This window comes from Thalassophryne amazonica, chromosome 22, assembly GCF_902500255.1.
Source record: "Thalassophryne amazonica chromosome 22, fThaAma1.1, whole genome shotgun sequence".
NCBI lineage: Eukaryota > Metazoa > Chordata > Actinopteri > Batrachoidiformes > Batrachoididae > Thalassophryne > Thalassophryne amazonica.
Genome location: NC_047124.1, coordinates 25604243 through 25624677, shown reverse-complemented (window position 1 = coordinate 25624677; position 20435 = coordinate 25604243). Strand labels below are relative to the sequence as shown.

The 20435-nt window shown below is 38.9% G+C and overlaps 1 protein-coding gene and 1 long non-coding RNA gene across 2 annotated transcripts in view; one reads left to right on the top strand and one right to left on the bottom strand.

Annotated features, from left to right (window-relative positions):
- Window positions 1-1016: 1016 nt before the first annotated feature.
- On the top strand, window positions 1017-19284 carry LOC117503979. The gene is made up of 3 exons (XR_004558703.1): window positions 1017-1183; window positions 3061-3068; window positions 19273-19284. It is a non-coding gene; the product is annotated as an uncharacterized LOC117503979 (long non-coding RNA).
- The window catches only part of gpr37b (G protein-coupled receptor 37b), a 28858-nt gene continuing 15409 nt past the window's right edge, over window positions 6987-20435 (bottom strand). The window contains exon 2 of the mRNA XM_034163304.1: window positions 6987-8630. Within this exon, the coding sequence (XP_034019195.1) occupies window positions 7815-8630 (816 nt within the window). The 3' untranslated portion in view covers window positions 6987-7814. The remainder of the gene's footprint in view (window positions 8631-20435) is intronic.

Sequence of the window (20435 nt, the reverse complement as noted above, 5' to 3'; positions counted from 1 at the left end):
TGTTAGGACCTTTCCCACACACCAAGCCGTGTTAATCCAGGAATTTGTGCTCAAAATGACAGCGGCTGCATCTAGCGGACCCTGAGCTACCGACGCACTTAGTTGTGTTTGGCTCAACAGCTGTCACTCAAAGCGACCATCGCCCTAATACTGCATAACTTCATATCTTCATATCTTCATCTGACCTAGGTTTGGGTGTGTATTAAATCATATTTTGAGGGACTGCACAATGATTCTTATAGCTGTTGGCTTTGGTGTGGACATTAAAAGTTATGAGCCGCTTATTTTCTCACTAATTATGCATTAAACAGACATAACTGTTCAGGCTAACTGTTCAGGCTACCAGTAGCCTGAATAAGCTACTGTAGCCTGAATAGTTATGTCCGTAGTCACTAGTAGCCGCTTATTTTCTCAATAAAAATGCATTAAACAGACATAGCTGTTCAAGCTATGAGTAGCCACTAAACGTGTTAACGCCGATAACATTTAAATAAGAATATCACATCACAGACATTTAAGATAATCTGTTAGGACCTTTCCCACACACCAAGCCGTGTTAATCCAGGAATTTGTGCTCAAAATGACAGCGACTGCATCCAGTAGATCCTGAGCTACCGACGCACTGAGTTGTGTTCGGCTCAACAGCTGTCACTCAAAGTGACCACACCCCTAATAATGCATAACTTTTTTTATTGCTTAAAACAACTTGAACTATTAAGTTTGAAAACATAGGCTGGAACTCAGAGAGCTACTTCAAGAATCAACATCTTTAAAACATTAAAACTGGTGCACTCACACAAGAGAAATGTAATAAATATGGCAAATGGTAATAAATACAAAATGACTACTCATTTAATGGTACATTTAGAATTTTAATATACAGTTTTGAAGATAAAGTTCTTAAACAAAGGGACACATTTTTGGCTATAGAAAAAGCTATTTTCGAAACCAGTGACTAGATTTCAAGACAATAGTGGTCATGTGCTTATACATTTTTAGGTACCGACACATTTTGTTGAGCGTGAAGAGGATACTCACAAAGTTTAGAACACATGTCTCACAAACACGTCGCCATTAGTTTAAACCACATTACTAGACACTGAACCCCTGAGACGGTTTCCCGGGAATAGTCAGGCCCATAAATATTTGGACAGTGTATCTACCCCCACCCAGTTCAAGGGGTGTAACTACTTAGTAATGATGGACATTTTTTTCCCATAGTTCCTCGTGTTTTCTTTAAATGAGTCATGGGATGGACACACGAACATTTCCACTTCACTAAATGTGTCTTGGACCTCATTCCCTGCAATCTTTAAGCCTCCCCTTAACTGGAATAAATGGATTTAGAAAATAAATGGATGAATTATGAAATGAAAACTGCATTGTACTGTGTTGGAAATTTGTCTGGACTAGGCAGCTTCCAAAAATTAAGTGACTGCACAAAGAGGAAATAAGTGAAGGAAGCCACCAAGGTACCTTGTCAGTTCTGATAGGCTTACAGGCTTCTGTGGGTGTGATTAAACAAACTGTAGATGCTATATCTTCATGGTGGAGAGCACTGAGAAGGGTTCACTCAAAAAGAACACAAGAAATTTCAGGCTTGTTGTTACAGGTCTTGGTGGCTTCCCACACGGTTTTTGAGTACTGGCTACTTCAGGCAGATGTTATCATAGTTTGATACTGTTTGTATTTCTTAATGATTTTACACTGATTATACCTCATATCCTTTACAATTTTTTTTTATTACTTATTACTTAATAATTCTTAAAATTACCATAAAAGAATCCTAGGACATATTTAGTGGCTTGGAAATGCCCATGAAATCATCCTGTGGCTTTTCTAAGGTAAAGTGGATGTAAAAGTGATTGCTTATATTGGCAACATTTGGTATATTTTGCTTGTGCAATTACTTATGGACTCTAAAAAAAAAAAAATAAAGGGACTACAAAAAAAATCATAATTCCTAAATGGTCAATGTGATATGTAGTTGTTTCATTTTAATCCTACTGTGGTGTTGCACAGAGGCAAAATAATAGAAATGGTCACTGTCCAAATACTTATGGACCTGGTTGTGTGAAAGACTGGGTCACACTGGTCCTCCATCAGCAAAAGGATTGGACATCAGATCGTTCATGTAACCTGATACAATGTGATAATTCCTGAATTTGTGCAAAAATTTAATGGGAATCTTGGATCTGAGGAAGACCTGCACACTGTCCTGATAAGATGGCTAATAAAACAGGTTAACAGACTGCAGGAACTGTGGAAGACCTACTACATCCCTGTCCATTTCCTCTAGTAACTTGAAGACCTGCAGGCTGCTTCAACCAGATGCTGAGCCCACTTGGATCTTGTTTCAAGAAGCTTCAGGGGCGGAAAAAAGGCCAGTTTATTAAATGTATGTGTTCTGATAAGATTGTCCACCTTTTGCCAATGGACAGCCATTCTGAGAGACACGCCCAGAGCCAGTATGCTACTACCACAACAGCACGAGAGACAGACAGAAGGTGTTCGGCAGTGTAGAACTGTATGTCAAAGATTCATCAAAATATACAATACGCCCATGAACATAACACCTGGGTCATCACCAGCACCTCCATTCATCTTAAGGCGAATTACTTACATTTAAGGAAGTGGAACTATGTAAGCTTTATGTAGGCTTCGAAACCCAAAATAGTGCCGACCATCGCTTCCACGTGTTTCCTCGACTGAAGGTTTCAGCAACACTTCTACTGGTTGTTATCAGAGGTGTGAACTGTTTTGACCCAGGTCTGATTAACAGGATTAAAGTAAACAGATCTACAGTAAAATACACAAATGTTTTATACACTGTGAAAAGAACATTTCATTGGTTCGTCCTAAAAACCAAAGGAACCAAACTGCATGACTAAGCCAAGAACAAAAAGAAGAGATCTATGGGGTCATTTAATGGTTTATTAAAATTTTGTGAATCCTACGCTGTGGCCTTTCCACTGGTGTTCACGAAAGTTGAGATCTGGTAACTGCATTTGGGACTGATGCATTAAACAGCACGCTCTACCGTCATCATGCAACCAAAAGTACAAAAAGTACATTAATCTATGGGTTCGTGATGGGGATATGAAAATGGGGCACTTTTTGTAATGGGGTACGAATTTATTTCGTGATGGGGGAAAGGAATGTGGGGTGAAGGGTGCCATAGGGCTCTTCCAGTCTGATTGTTCAGTCTGGTTGGTGTTCTGAGGATCCTCTAGTCTACAAAGCCTATGCAGAGACACCTAAATATATGGGGCCTCAATCCCAATACTTAAACACTAGACCATAACACCACCCCCCCAATACATTTTGAATGAATGATCAGTGATGAAAGTGGGCCATGTGGGGGGGGGACTGAAAAGTTTTGGCAAGGGCCAAAGGACCGAAGCCCCTGGCGGCAGGTCTGGGGGTTCTCCCCTAGAAAAATTTGGTATCTCAGATGGATTCCGATACATTTTCAGGTCTATTTACCCACCAAAAACAAACAAACAAACAAACAAACAAAAAAATTTCCAAGTTTTTTTTTTTTTTTTGGGGGGGGGGGGGACAGTCAGGTCAATTTTTCCACCCCAGTCTTTTCCTACAGCTTTTATTGTGCTACCAGCCTATAATAATAAAAAACACTGTGGTTCAGAAAACTACACCGTAAAAGAAATGACAGTTTAAAAAAAAACAATCAATGCAAATGTAACAAAAGGAGTATTTATTGCACATTAATGCATCAACTTGTTCAACCAATCCTCCTGAGATTTCCTAGTTTTGGCAGGAGCTTTGGAGCTATTGGTTGTTTTAAAATTCTTGGCCACCTTAAAATCCTTACAAATGTTTTTACTGCAAGATTAATTTCTGATTACTATACATTTTGAAGTTGGAAAAAAAATACTTCTTACATTACAAAACTATTTTAGACAAATAAAATAGCATGGAAACTAATGTGTACATGTAGTAAATGTAGATTCATTCATTCATTCATTCAGCAAAAGTATATTTCTGATAAGGGTCAAGAAATCTATTTCTTAAAATATAAAGAATTATGAAACAGCACTGTGCTATTTTCTTTGATTTCTTGATGGTTAAAAAAACTATAAATAACTTAGTCGTCATAACTACAAGAAAATAAAAACTGTAGCTTTATTTTGTAAAAAATAAAAAATAGGTCGAACAATCAGCTCACCAGTGAATGATTCAACATCCAGCAGCTAAAAGCTAATTTAGCTGATGAACCTCAGAGGCAGACCACTAACGTCACGTATTTTCACTCTGACCTCAGACAAATTTTTGTCCATTGCTCAAACTCATTAATCTTGTGGTTTTGACTCACAGACTGAGAGTTAAACGCTTGTCTGAATGCTAACAGCGTTAGCATTTTTAGCATCTGAAGGCTTCACCAGTTAGCTCCACTTAATGTATGATTACAGGAGGAAAAAAACACAGCTCATGACTTTTAACGTCCACAACAAACTAAACCGTTAGGAAAACAACAGCGCAGTCCCCAAAAATATGACTTTATAAACTCTTAAGCCCAAAAGAAATGACCCCTTCTTGTTTGGAAATTATTGGAGGCTTGCAAACCAACACGGTGCATTACTGCCACCAACTGTTTGGGCATCAAACGGAAATCAACTGAATGAATGGACTCTGACATATGTTGTCAAAAATAACCTGGAAACGTGAGTAGAAACCCTGATTTCCGGTAATTTCTGGAAAACTTTCATCGCTGATGGTGGTCCATTCCTCCAGTAGAGTTCCAGAGACGTAAAATCTAGGGTTGGGATAGTGATCATAGTCGACTATAAGTAGCTAGTGCCTTGTTGAATGCTTTTTTGTCGAGTCAGCTGTTTGGGCTGTTCAGATTTTCTAGCAAAGTTATCAGAAATGGAGAAACCACCACCCAGGACTCTTTTCACTTAAAAAGTTCCATTTTACTCATGAGACCTTTTGGTGCCACTGCTTAGCTCTGGCTTCTGTAGCATGAAGCGACTCCCTGTTACTTCCCCTACCAAGGGCAGTACCTATTTACAACTGGATGTACTGGGCCAATGCAGGTTAAGGGCCTGATTTACTAAGATCCCAGATAATTAAGTGCTAAATTGCGTGAGTGGTTAGCTTTTCTGGGGAGACACTTTTGTGGGTAATTTTCAAAGACTAATTATACAGTTACCATACGGGGGTTGCAATCCTATGTAGATAACAGTAACTAAATTAGGATTTCGCACATGTGAATGCCATAAATGGAAAATGAATCATGCTAGTGAATGATTATGGTGCATTCTACCAGTGGGTAGGTTGATCATGGATAAAATAATCCTGATCTGGAGGATTATTGGCCCACTGGTGGCAATATGCAGTCTGGCTGCTGTTCTTTGGTGTATTAATCTTGATTAATTGCTGGATTGTAAATTTAAATGATACTGCATGAGTAGATTTTAGGTTTCCACTCAAAATGTAAAAAAAAAACCCCTACCAAAACAAATGAGACTGAGGCTCAGTGGAACTCTACTGATTTTTTCTTATTGTTTACCATAGTCACATTTAAGTGTAATCTGTCTTCTAGACCACAAATATGAAATTCCTTGCAAATTTTAGGATGAACCAATGGATTTATTGTTTACAGCGCATCCATCATAAGAGCACCAAAGACAGTGTACAGTATATATACAGCCCAATGTGTAAGGCGTAATATGATACAACAGTGCAGATCAATATGTTCGGCCGGTCCGTTTTGACTCCTTTCAATTATATTCTACAGCGTGAAGTTCCATTACTTGCCACTCTATTCATAATCGCTCTATTCAGTCCACTCTGCCCTAATGGGGTTCCACTTTGTCCAAACCTTTTAAATCGGTCTTTTCGCTGAGACCAGCCCAGTTACCTTCTACACCGAGTCACTGTGTGCGTTTCCATTTACACTGCGTGCATTGTGTAGATTTGGCTACTCCCCAATCCTAGAAGAAATTCAACATTTTCTTCTTGGTATTACTCTGGAGGTACTCTACACTTGCACTACGACTAGTTACTGTAATAAACTGTAAACTGATCTTTCTATTTCTAAAGGCAGTGTGACCCTACGTATATAATCAGCTGTGTTTGAATCAAGGTTTTGAGAATACAACAGAACGTCTCTTAAACACAATATCAACCAGGCTCATGACAAACATTGACAGAACGGGTTGTGATGGATGTACAGTACAATATATTGTTACATTGTATGTGCCATCTATGCTTGGTTTCTTGTTTTTGATTGAAACATATTGAAAGGATATCAGACAGACATGGAAAACGATCGAGAAATCTTGAGGCATACACAGTAGATTTTAGGTTTTAAAGGTTTGAGGCAAGATTGCTAACATGTGAAGGTAATCAGTTAGTGCTGGGTGGTATGTCGTTCTTAATTTCTGCCACAGTGCAACAACTACTAAGTTGGTGGTAGAAGCACTATGGAATGCTGTGTGTGTCTTGGCTAGCTCTGCCTTAGTCATGTAGCTAAATGCTAAGAGAAATAGCATGTAGCTAAAAGAGATTGGATTATTTTAGCCACAATGGCTGAGAACAGTTTTCATGGTCATAGATAGCTGATATAACTTACACACCCACTACAGTTGTTGGGTAATTATGTGGTTGGATATCTTATAAACCTTTTGTATGTCAATTTACGTGCTAATGTGGTTGGTATTATTTATGGATATATCATGTGACTCAAGGAAACTAATTGCTGCTAAAAGGAAACAAAAATACCATCATGCTAGCATTGCATTATGTTTACAATATATAAAATTAGAAAGTAACAATTATTAGTTTCCCATGAATTATGCAAGCTGTGCAAGACAAAAATGCTTCTACGTTTCTTTAACGGTCTCTGTTAGCAAACGCGGGGCGGCATTGACTTTATTACAAATGCTGCTTGAAGTGAGTAACATTAAGAAATGTTGCAGTATCCACCGCAGTTATCAACTAGCTCAAAAATTATCGTTGGGACTGTCCAACAGCAAACTGATAATGTTACTACAGAGGTTATCAATAATATATAATGTTAGCTAAGTTAGCATAACGCTTCTTCTTGCAAGCTTAGTGGTTGCTGAAAAACCTGTTGATACACTGCTACCACCAACAGGACAGGAGTGTCTACTAGTCGACTGACAAAACAAAAAAGAGCATAAATACTCCATAAAACTTCATAAATACTCTTTGAAGTAAAAGCCCTGCATTGAAAAAGTCAAAACTAGTTTTAAAATTGAAACTTTGCTAGCTAGCCAGATAGCATAAAGAGATATTAGATTGGAGAGGTTCTGTCACTTCAGTAGAGTCAAGAATGAGCAGATATGGACAATGAAGAAACTGAGGGCAGAGAGATTATAAATGATAAATTAATACTTAAGTACCCTTGACACTGACAGTAGAACAAGGCCCAGTCATGCCAAAGCTAAAAACAAGGGATACACATTGAATCTGTCAGAATCACAATAAAAACAGTGATAGAAATTTTTGGTCATATGCCCAGCACTATAACCAGTGTACAGTTAATTCTAAGATACCCTGTTTAAAGAGCACCCCAGGGTAGATGTTAAAAGAAGACACTGCTTTTTATTAGCATTCCTGGACAAAAAGGGTTGCTGTTAATGGAAATGTACATGCTAAAATTTGGAATGAGTGCTGCAAAATCTGATTGAATGTAACTATTCTGTGTCCATCGTCATGAGTAGACTAGGTCAGCCACGTTTCTCCATCACAGTCAAACAAAATAGTAAGCAGAGGCTAACGGGTTGCCAGTGAATTTTCCATCCCTGATGAGGACCGTCGCTTTAGCAGTTAGAGCCTGCAGGTGTGTAGTTACTCAACTCCCTGCGGATGGTGCTGAAAGGCGACAGCTCCAGCTCTGTAGTACACTCGTGTTCGTTGTCATCACTGGCCGTGGCCGAAGATGGGACGTGGTTACAGCAGCAGCAACAGCAGCAGTCTAAGAATGCCCTGCCGAGCGGGCGACACAAGAGAAGCAGCAGCACCGGCGTCACGGCGGCTCGGCAGAAAAGCAGTAACTGAGAGAGAAGGTGGAGAATGGACATAGTGCGCTCAGGAACATCGGCCGCCATGTATGCGGACACTATGTTGCAGATGTTCTCAGGCATAACACACGCACCGTAAACGATCGCCAATGCTACGACGGTGCAGTTCATCTGGCTCTCCATCCGGATCTGCTTCTTGTTGCTACGCACACTGGCCTGCTTGGCAAGCCGGATTTTTCTCGCAGTCACCAACGAGCAGCCAATGGTGAAAAGTGTCGGGAGGCAAAAGTAGCAACCGAAGCACCACCACAGCCGAGCGCCCTCGTAGGTCAACCCCAGCACGTACAGCATGTCCGGTAGAGAGGTCGAAATCCTGATGATACAATGTTCCACAGGTGGCTTGTCTGGGATTCCTGTGTCTTCTGATACCAGCTGACGAATGAGGAGCTCCGGCAAGGCCAATAGGAGCGCCCCAATCCAAATGACGGCCAGCTTGGCTGTAGTAGATGTGCAGTTCTCGATCATCTCATAGTACATTTGGACGTTAGTGGCCGCTCGAAAGCGGTCAATGCATAGAGCACACAGGGTGAAGGTGGTTACACCCAGGGAAGCCACCTGGAAAAAAAAAGATAGACATAATCAGAATAGGAGCCACCTCAGTGATTGTGTCATTACACCTACAGCCACCATGATGCCAAAACTGCAGTGGCTCTAGCACTGAGCCACAGCAGGAGCACTGAGGTTTTGCAAGGAAATGGTCAAAACACTTTCATTTGGTACAATCTTTGTGAAGAACATCAGTTTTCATTTGAATTCTTAAACATCTATGCAGATTTACCATAGATGCTATACTTTTTGTATTTTGTTCATGATTGATGTAAATAAAGTCCAAGACACATTCAGTGACTTGGAAATGTTCATGTATCCATCTCTTGACTTGTCTCAAGAAAACTAGCTGCAAAAATGTCTTTGTATTAAAAATAATGCTTATATTTTGTTTATCCCTTTACTTATGGGCTCTCAAAATTGAGTTCACTGGTTTGCTAACCATAGATCTACTGAGACAACTAAATGTCGAGTTCTAGGCCTACCCAGAGCATCCTTGGGTACTGCTGGAATGACTTTGTGTCAGACAAGTAGAAGAAGACTTGGATGAGGACCATCACTTGCATTGCGGAGAAACATCAGCTGCCAACAATTTGGACATGTGACATATTTTTCCAGGCATTATCCAACACATAGATGTATCAGTGGTGAGGACCCTGGAGGCTGGAGAAGACCAAGGGGATGTACACATTTCACCTGGCTGCAAACAGTTACTTTCGAGAGTTGGGGATGCACCAGTTGTCTACCTGAGTGATCACCAGGATCCTAAGCATATCTACAGTAGGGTGGCTATATTGACATACTGCACCAGTGCATGGAAAGACTGTGTATCCAAATGGTGGTAATTCCTAAGTGGTTTGTGGGACATCTATGCAAAACCTTCAATTAAAATTTCTTTAAGACCAACCCAGAGTATCCAGCAACATGAGTACAGTGGTCCCTCGCTATAACGCGGTTCACCTTTCGCGGCCTCGCAGTTTCGCGGATTTCTTTAGTCCAATTTTGCATGCTTTTTTTTTTTTTTTTTTTTTTTTACAGCGAATTGTGTTCTGCGTCCTCATCAAGCAGGCCAGTCATGGCACCGCGAAGGCAGAGCACGTGCATTGTGCATAACGCTGACTACTTAGCGGATTTCGCCTATTGCGGGCTGTTTTTAGAATGGAACTCCAGCGATCAGCAAGGGACCACTCTACCCTCATTGGTGAATTTGGTATTCGCCGGAAGCTATTGACAAGACTGCTGTTCTGCTATTTGTAGCTGAAAAAAGTACATATAAAACAGGCAGTGGTTGGAAAATACCGTAGGAGCTTTGGCTGAGAGCCGCTGTCTCGTCTACTATCCTTTCTACTGATACTCAAGCCGGGTGTACTGCTGTTCTAACACGTTTCAATGTCATTAAGTCCCTATTCTGCAATGACTAAAAGAACACAAAAGGCAACTGCCAACATTACCGCCGTGGTAGAAAAATCTAACAGCTGCATCTTATCGGATGGTGGTTGGTTCACCGTACTTGCTTTTCTGACAAGTTGCCCCTATGTAAATAAACAGTAATGGTGTTGGCTTTTAGTTGCGCCCAACACCCATGTAATTACAAAAACAACGGACGCAATGGAAGACTGTATGCTTCTGTTAGCACTGTATGTAAGAGACCACACACACACACACACACACACACACACACACACACACACACACGCAGGAGGATACGATTAATTCATTCAAGTGTGTTTTCATACATCTATTTCAATGTCAGTCTCACTAAATAATTAACCAACGTCTTAACATAGTAAACACTTAACCAAATCCTTAATAGCTACTAATTACCCGACAACTGCCTGTGGGTTTTTTTCTTACAAAACGTTCTGCAAATTATTGAAAAGTAGAAATTTCCTCTGAGCGTGAGAGCTTATGCTTACTTTCTGCACGCTTGAACTTAAATCCCTAAATTAACAAGTGTCTGTGTGATTTCTCCTCCAGCACAAAATACGCTAAAACTGATCCCTCTGTGCTTTTATCCTCCTTATTTTTGTCCTCCACTTCTTTCGCTCCTCATTCTCTAATAAATTCATCATTCCTTTGTTACCTTGTGTGTTTTCCACTCCTCCCTTTCCTCTCTCCATTTTCTCCTTTGTATGAAATGTAATTGCAACAGCCAGCTCCGCCGGTGGCCTGAGTCAGCTAGCTTTAGCGTGCTAAATGCATTTATAGCCAACATGTTTACAACCTTGTATAAAAATATACATATATATTTTTTGGCCTCCAAAGCATGTTTCCTTTCTCATAACTGTATGTGGCAGATAATTGTTAAATAACTTAAAAGTTTAAGCTATTCTCAGCCATAAAGTTATGAATAATTAAGGGCATGGTCATTTTTGATAGCTAGCATGTGCCTGGTGCAGACATCCATTGCTAGCAGCAGCTTCTGCTAACATGTAGCACCTAGCTGCTGTAGACTCGTCCGTGTTTCATTTTATTACAAATATTTGAGATAATATGGCTTTTTGTGCAGTTAATTTTACTAACAGACATAAGAATTCTGTGCTGCAGTATTTGTTTTGAGTGAAAATTTAGCATTATTTAATTTGTATGTTAGCACTGAATGATCAATTTTCTGTATTTTCCAAAGAATGTCGCACCATTTTCTGTATTGTCAGCTCTTTAATTTGGGTTTTTTGTGCATTGTTGTAGTATACGTTTTGGTATTATCATTGATTCTTTTATTATCTATATATTAATAGCCAATTGGCCTCCGTGCATGCGCGTTTATGGCTTCGATTATGAAGAAACTGGGGAGAACTGACATTTGTGTTTGGTATATTTATGTATTTTGGGTCAAGGAGGAAACAAAGTTGATAGGGCTAATATTTTTAGAGACATTAGGGATATTAGGTAACAGTGAACAATGGATGGTGATGATTAAATTCTGGACTCACATGCCATTCCAGCAGGGGGCGGTAAATCATCTACTTATTAAAAGGCAAGTGCGCGTCCTTGTATGTCTGTGCTTGTGTAACTTCATTCACGGAGAAATTGGGGAAAGCTGACATTTGCCGTTTGGTATGCTTACGTATTCTGGGTCAATCTAGACCCCGTGGATCCCCACAGGCAACTCACTAGTTAATCTGTTTTGTTTAGTGCTTTGATTCCTGGGAAAGTCTTCTATAAACAGTCATTATAGCTATTATTAATGAATGTGATTTTTCCATATGTAAGTTGCACCAGAGTATAAGTCACAGGAGCTACCAAACTAATAAAGTAAAGAAAAAAACGTATACTCCAGAAAATACGGTATATGCATCTTCTGAAAACAAATGGCTTTTCTTAGATGCAAATATAGTATCTCCAAGGAAAACAGCATTCCATGTCAAAACTGAGTTGGACATTCACCAAGTGCACTTGCACTATGCGCCTTAGTTCGTGCACTATAGATCGTGAAGCTAGAGCGCAGAGGTTCACAAGCAGCTTTCAAAGAGTAGTAGCTGCTGAGAAGGATGGCGGCCTTCAACATATGAAGTAATTTCACTGTTAACTTATTCCGGTGTTGAAATATCTCGTAGAATTTGCTGCCCGTCCGGCTTTATACAATTTCTCCTTGCATCTTGACATTGTATGTTTGTTTGTCACTTGAACTGTTAAAGATGCATCATGTTGAACTCAACTTGATTGTTTTCCGACACGCAAACAGGCATGCAACGCCCAGCTGTACTGGTGTAGAAGCAGCCGTCCGATACGCAGGTGTTCCTGAATATTTCACGTCTTGAACAGCAGGACTGGAAGGACTTTAAAAACCACCAGAGAGGACAAGATAAGCTGCCTTAGGACGGCATGTTGGGGCAGGGAGACGGAGCAGGACAAACAAGTACAGCTTTGTAATGGAGAGGGGATGACGGAGACGGTGCAACCCTCAAGGCTGGTGGGGTGATGTACAGTTAGGACCAGAGGTATTTGGACAGTGACGCCGTTTTTTTGTTTTCCTTCTGTACGCTACCGCAATGGAGTTAAAATGAAACAACCTAGAAGTGCTTATAGTGTGGACTTTCAACTTCAATTCAATGGGTGTGACACAAATATCACAATAATCACATAGGAACTGCAACAGTTTGTATGCAGAAGCTATATTTTTAGTTGTATGCTATGTTGGAGGTAGCATAGAGAATTAGCAGTTGGGCTTCCAATATGCTGACCTGAGTTCGATTCCCAGTCTCGCGACCTGTTTGTGTGCGTGAACAAGACACTTTACCTGGATTGAATGAATGAATGAACACAGAGGACAATTTAACAGTGAACCTGTGTGACTGAAAGAGGGTGAGCAGAAGGAAAAGCTTATAAACGCCCACAGTTTTTACCATAAAAAGTAAAATGTATACACACACACACACATATATATATATATATATATATATAGGTGGTGTAATGATACATGTATTTGTATTGAATCGTTTGGTTCGGTACAGGGCTGTTCATGGGTGAGTTCGCATTGTGTGTGTTTACATTCAGTGTTGCCAACTTAGCGACTTTCTCGCTAAATCTGGCGACTCCAAACCCTCTTGACGACTTATTTTGTCAAAAGCGACATAAGCGAAAAATCTAGCTTATTTTCCTGGCGTTACTGGAGACTTTTCTGATGTTTGGCGACTGAAAGTGAAGGTCTCTGTTGTCACCGAGTGGCAGCGGGTCTCCCCCTCCTCCTCCACTGCAGCAGCCTGTAAAGCGCTGAGCGGAGCGATATCTACAATCCTCCTCACTCAGGCTCGCTCAGCCTACTGACTGACCTCGTTTGCTGCGCTGTGATTAAATAGTCCCCAGACATTGAGAGGCCTTGAGAAGTTATTTTATTTTAATATGTGATGGCTAATTTTAATGGCAAAATAAACAAACAAACCAGTAATCAAGTTTATTTGTGGTTCTAAATACTTTTAAGGTGGTTTTACTCACTTTTTTGCCTCTCCCACAATGTTTTTGTTTTCAAAACTTTATTTAAAAAGATATATTAACAAACATTAAACAAACAGTTAATAGAGATAGAAAATAAAATAAATTGTATAAAAGTAAAGGGATTCTTTAACATGAATTCTCTTTAAAAAAAATCCTTAGTGTGACAGTTTTGGACAAGTAAATTTTTCTGGCAAAAAAATATGAAGATTGAATAAAATTGAACAGGGCTTCATGCTGGAACCGTTGTGCTGCTCTTTACTTGTGGAAAGGTTTTGTGAAAAGCTGTTTACTAGGAATGTGTTTTTTTTAAAATAATATTTCATACATTTGTCATTTATTTGAGAACATCTTATTTAACTTATTACCAGGCAGCACTTTGCAATTATTTTATTTTCCTATTTGTATAATGTTACAATAAATTGTTGGTTTAAACAACAAGCAAATTTAGGTTTTGCATTTTGTTCCCATACTGTACTGAAAATGAACCAAACCACAACCTCAGAACCGAGGTACGTACCGAACCGTGATTTTTGTGTATCATTACACCCCTAGTGTGTATATATAATATATATAAATTAATCAATGAACAAACAATTTCTGGTTTTGGATTGTCTCAGTCCACCCACCTATAAATGGGTACTGGCCTTAACTGGAGAAACCTGCAGTCGACTCCAGGGGGGAAAAAATAGAATGTGAGGAAGAGATGGTCTAAAAAAGAGAAATATGCTGTGACATCTTCAGAATGATTAACAGTCTTAATGTGTTATTTCTTCTATACAGAGGCCTTGACCCTGTCGTGTTCACTTTACCAACTCCGAAGACAACATGCCTGCTAGCCTTGGAGCGGCGCTTCTAAAACCGTGTCATCACTTCAATTTATTTATTTCTGTCTGTGACCAAATACAATGTTGAACATAAATGTCAGCATTTGATAAATTATATCAGTTAGCTACAAGCTAATTTTCAACTGTAGTGCCTAAAATACCCAAATAAAGTGCCTGAAATCTTATGAGTTATCAAAAAAGAATAATTTTCAAGCATATCCACATTTATTTGCTTATCGAGCTACATCAGTCTGTTAAAATAAGGCTTTTAAAACAGGCTTTTTTTTGTGCTAAGTACACTACCCCTATCATGGCTGCTAGGAAGCAGTCATGCTACTAACCTACTCTCATTCATAAACTACTACTGGATGGAATTGTTGTATTTTTTAATTATTATTTATTAAGAAGTATGGCCATACAACTAACCCCAAAACTGCTTGCTAAAAGTTTAACTTAAGGGCAAAATTTTATTGCATGAGATGTTCATAGTTATGATAGCCAGATAAGCTAGCATAGAGAGCATTATAGTGGGCAGACCATGGCTAGCTAACTGGGCTGCTAGACAAGAAAAAGTGAATAATATGTGAAAGTGTGTGTGTGTGTATCATTCAGAATTATTTTCCAACAGAGTGATAAATAACTAAAAGCATTTCTAATAGAACAGAATTTTGTCAAACTCAGCAGTTAGCCTGCTACTGCCAAAAATGGGTTAGTCCTGTGACAGGAGAAAATACGGCTCATTGGCATCCTGAATAAAGGTCTTGTGAGTTGGTGGCACAAAGGACTCATGCCATTAATTAGGACGAAACAAGGACTGGTGACGCCGCTAAGGCACCACTGTGTCTGCAGACTCGGCCACAGGTAATAGGGCAGTATCCGCTGATGAATGAGCTCATGCAGAGACCGCCTGATAGTAATGAGGCACGGAGACAAACGATTACTCCAGGTGCAATGTTTTTCTAGGTTCACCGTGACCCAGTGTGGTCTTCACCACAGTGCAACTCCAACTAGAGACCCGACCACGACAGCAACCATCCATCAAACAGCCATTTTGTATGTTTACAAAGTTTGGAATGTATGACTTCATATAAGGCTGGTCATAATTTGTCCTTTATTTGGCGGATTAATTGATCAAGCATTTAGGATATCAAGGATCAATAAGACCATTTCTTTCAAACTCACTGTTTAGGGATGACAGTAACAGAATACCGTTCTTAAACCTGTTTAAAACACATCTAAAGTCCTCCAATAGTCCATTCGGATGTACATCAGTTCCAAACTAGACTGTCTTAAAATAAACACAGTAAATCCATGTACTTCAACAAATTTTACACCAGATACCCTTCCTGTTGCATATGGAGAATGGGCCACAGGTAGGCTTGAACCAGGGGCCGTCTTTTTGGTTAGTATGTGCGCTGACCCCTTGTGCCACCGTGAATACCGAGCAACTGTGCAGTATGTAAAAATGTACAAAAGTATGAGCCAAAAAGATTTCACATGTACTTTTAATAGTTTAGTTAAATTCATGTTACACCCAAAAAACAAGTCACTTTATGCTGAGATTACACACCATGCAAACACAAAAATGGAGTTGAATATGCCCCAAATGCATTTACACTATGCATTGGCGCTATGCACTGGCGTGATACTTAAACTTGTTTATATTGTCATTCAGTAAAAAAACGTTACAGATGCTGTCACAACGAAATATCGATGCTCTGCATGCATAGATAAAAACACAGAATAAAGCACAGAATACCACTCCAAGGTGTGTGATAGTGATCCTAATAACCTATCAATAATGGCCTCTGCATCTGGGTAGACAAAACATGCAATAATAAATAAAGAACATGGGAAATTGCACATATAAAGATGCCACAAGGATAAAGCTGCAACTACATGCTACAGTGTATTCTATGTCCTACATTCTATATTGCACAGTTCTTTCTATCGATTTCTATTTAACTGACTTATGGTGGTTGGGTAAAAGCTGTCCCTGAATCTGCGTATTTTGTAACTTGGGCTATGGTATCATCTATCTGAGGGCAGGAGCGAAAACAGATTGTTGAAAGGATGTGAAGTGTTCCTGATTATCCTTCTTGCCCTGGACAAGCAGCGCTGTTCTGCCAGTTCACCAATGGTTGGTAGCCTGGCCCTAATAATCTCCCTTTGCCTTCACGACCCTCCCCTTCCTGTCTGAAAGGCTGCTATTTTCATGCCACAGAGAGATACTACTGGTTAGTACACTCTCTGTTGTTCCTCTATAGAAGGTGAGGACAGCCGGGCTCAGATGGGCACTCTTGCGCTATAGCTATGTACTTGCTATACACTTGGGTCCTGCCACTTCTACAACTTTTGAGGAGAACTTCAACTTCAATGGGCTATTGTTCCTGTGTATAATGTCACTGGTAGTTGGAGGAACTGTAACTAAAATATATATAGAGATTTGCTGAAATATGTTAGCACATCAAAAAATTAGCCACTCTCTTAACATATCAGAACTACTCAGTTGTTGTATTTCAAATTACTTTATTTAAAAAAAAAATTTCTTTTAAAATACATTTCTTTCAGCTGAAAAATATTCACTTTCCAACAGTAAAACTACATTATAATTTTTCTGTCATAAACAGCCTCCTGCTTCATTTGTGAGACACTGCTCAATGACCTGATTTCTGCCAATTATTGAATCACTTCAGCTGTAATTTGTAAGACTTTATCATCATGTGGGCTGATATAAACTCCTCACTGATGAAGCTGCTGGCTGGCACTGACAACTTTGTAAAGCCTATCATTTTAAATCCAAATCTGTTCAACTTAAATCAGTTTTTTTCCCCATATCGAAGCATGTCTCTGGAACTTTTTTCTCTGTAGTACATTTTTCTTCCATTAAATTATTCACTGACTTGTGGCAGGTTTCCCCAGACATTAAAAAATTATGTTCTGATTCTTGATCTGCAGCAGCTGAAGAAGTGTCGTATTCCAGGTCAGGATTCTGTGTCTCAAAGTGCCTATTCTGTTCTATTCTATCCTAAAATATATTCTATTGTACTCTGCACTATTCTGCTGTATTCTGTTTTTACATTTAATGCATCACAAAAGCATTAAGTATGAAAACCTGACAGTCATAAATAAATAAAATGTGTGATCTATTTCAACTTGAATGATAATCAGTATGAAAAATGGGTTCCAGTCACGTTTGATTTATTTATTTTTTTTGGTATATAAGTTGCACCAGAGTACAAGTGGCAGGGCCTCAAAAGCTATTTGAAGGATAATGTATCTTAAATTATGAGTAATTGTATTTTATAATCATAATATCATATGATCTAGTGGTGTGTGTGATACTACAAGATCTGATATCACGCCAGTATACCGATATTGATACTTTTTAATAGGTGGATGTATAACCAAATTGGGCAACATGGTGGATTAGTGGTTAGCACTGTTGCCTCACCACAAGAAGGTTGTGGGTTCGATTCCCACCCGGAGCCTTTCTTTGTGGAGTTTGCACGTTCTACCCATGTTTGCATGGGTTCACTTTGAGTGATCTGGTTGGGTGAATTGGAAGCTTTAAATTGGCCGTAGGAATGCGTGCAGGTGTGAATGTGTTTGATTGTCTATATGCGGTTGTCTATCTGCGGTAGATTGGTGTCCTATCCAGGGTGTACCTCGCCTCACGCCCCGTGACTGCTGGGATAGGCTCCAGCCTGAATTTGGGCTAAGTAAATAGAAAACATTTTATCATCATAAGTTTTTGTTCAGAAACAATAGAAGAGTAACAAAACATTTTTCCCCAAAAACATTGGTATGTCTGTATTTTTTTTTCTTAAAGTGCACACAATTATCAATTAAAAACATATTGAAACTTTTTTCTAGGTAGTGTTCAGAAACTACAATACAAAAATTTGAAAAAAAATTGCCGCTTCATTGCACTTTTTGTAAATAAAGCAGTGGAAAGTATTCATTTCAATGGATCAATATCAGTAACAATGCTGATACCGATATTATCGATATTTGGATTGATCCGATTGGTGTTGACATGCCCAAAAAAAAACAAAAACACTAAGGGGTGAAGAGCATAAACACTACTTTTATTATAACTCTGGGACACCTAAAACTTTTGCACTGTGCTGTATTTTGTGAATTTTATGGTTAAAGCACCAACATTCTTTGATATATCCTCAAAAAAAGACATGTCAAGCAAAATTTTGTTTGTTTTTCTATCAAAGTAATTGTGGTTGGAATGTATTCAGTGTGGAAGAAAACAAAGAAAACTAGAACGCCATGCGTGTAGCGCGCAAACCTCCGCCAACGCTAGTTTCCAATTCCACAAATTTTTACCTTGGAAAAAACTGAAGGTCAAAGTCCTGTTAGAAGTGGCTGTTCATAAGCTAAAATATAACATAAAATATAGATCAAAAGTGGTTTTCAATGTTAAAAAGAATTAAATATCTGCTAAATCCACAATACGCATCAGATGTAGGTCAAACTTTCTATTCACTGAGAGTGCCAGTTTGCACCTCGTTGTCAAATATGAGGGTGATTGGAGCATGTTTAAGATATAATGTAAAATATACATTAAAAGGGTTTTCTACGTTAAATTCAAATGTCCACAAAATCCACAATCCAGATCAGATCTGGATCAAATTTTGTCAGGCGGTAGTGAGTGCCAGTCTGCACCTGACTGTCAAATATGAGAGTGATTGGGGCATGTTTGTTTAAGATATAATGTAAAATATACATTAAAAGGGGTTTTCTATGTTAAATTCAAATGTCCACAAAATCCACAATCCAGATCAGATCTAAATCAAACTTTGTCAGGTGATAATGACTGCCAGTCTGCACCTCACTTTCAAATACGTATGAGAGTGATTGGGGCACGTTTGATTAAGATATAATGAAAAAATACATTAAATGGGGTTTTCAATCTTAAATTTAAGTGGCCATGAAATCTGTAATCTGGATCAAACTTTGTCAGGCAATAAAGGATACCATCCTACATAACATGCTCAAATATGAAAGAAATTTTTATATTTTTTTGACAGTTATGAATTTTTGAAAATTTGTTCATTATTAAAAGATGGGATTTTTCTAATTTTCCAAGATTTTCCTGACATTGCCCTTTGACCTGTGACCTTCACCATTGAATCAGTTCTTGCCTATCAGGTTATGAATCTTAAGTAAAAATTTAATAATGATATATGAAAAATTGTGGGCTCCAGGCTGTTCACAAACAAACAAAAAAACGGGCTAAAACATGACCGCCTCCAGTTTCATTGTTGGAAGTAATGACACTTCATATGTCATACAGACACAAATGAAATGTCATTTTCTGTTTGCTTACATGCTAAATCCATTCCAGCCACGAAAACTAGTAAAAAAAAAAAAAAAAAAAAAAAAAATGGAGTTTGTCATATGTAATTTTTTTATTATAACAATGTCTGTGGAAAATTTTGTGCTTTTATCATAAAATGCAAAACACGCAATAGTTCCACACATCTGTCTCCCCCGTTCTGTTCCACGAGAACTTAGTTCATAATTCTGACAATTAACATTCCATTGAATTATTTTTTAAATTTATAATTATCAATTTGTCTGTCATCCAGCAACAAGCATCTTCTGTTTTTTTTTTTTTGTTTGTTTTTTTTGAACAAGCTGTTGTGTGTGTGACTGTCTCATCATGCAAAACACAACCTACTCAGTAACTAGTGGACCTAGTGGACCAACAGTCATGCATTATGGAGGAGCACTAATTACATATGTGGAATAATTTACATATCTTCCAATTAACGATCCTCTGCGTGCTTTTTACGACAGGGTGTGTAATGGGGATGACACTCGCTCGAGCGTGTGCAATTGCAATTTGTGTGCATAATGCAAGTGTGTGTGATTCTGGTGAATAAGTCTAATTCTGAGCACAAACGTTTGTCTCCGAGGCTCACGTCTAATCACAGAGAGCTGATGCAGAGAGAGAACAAGAGGGCGAGAAAGATCAGCCTGCAGGCGGTGATCAGTTACCCATCTGGAGGACCAACGCACCCCTGTGTGTGTGTGT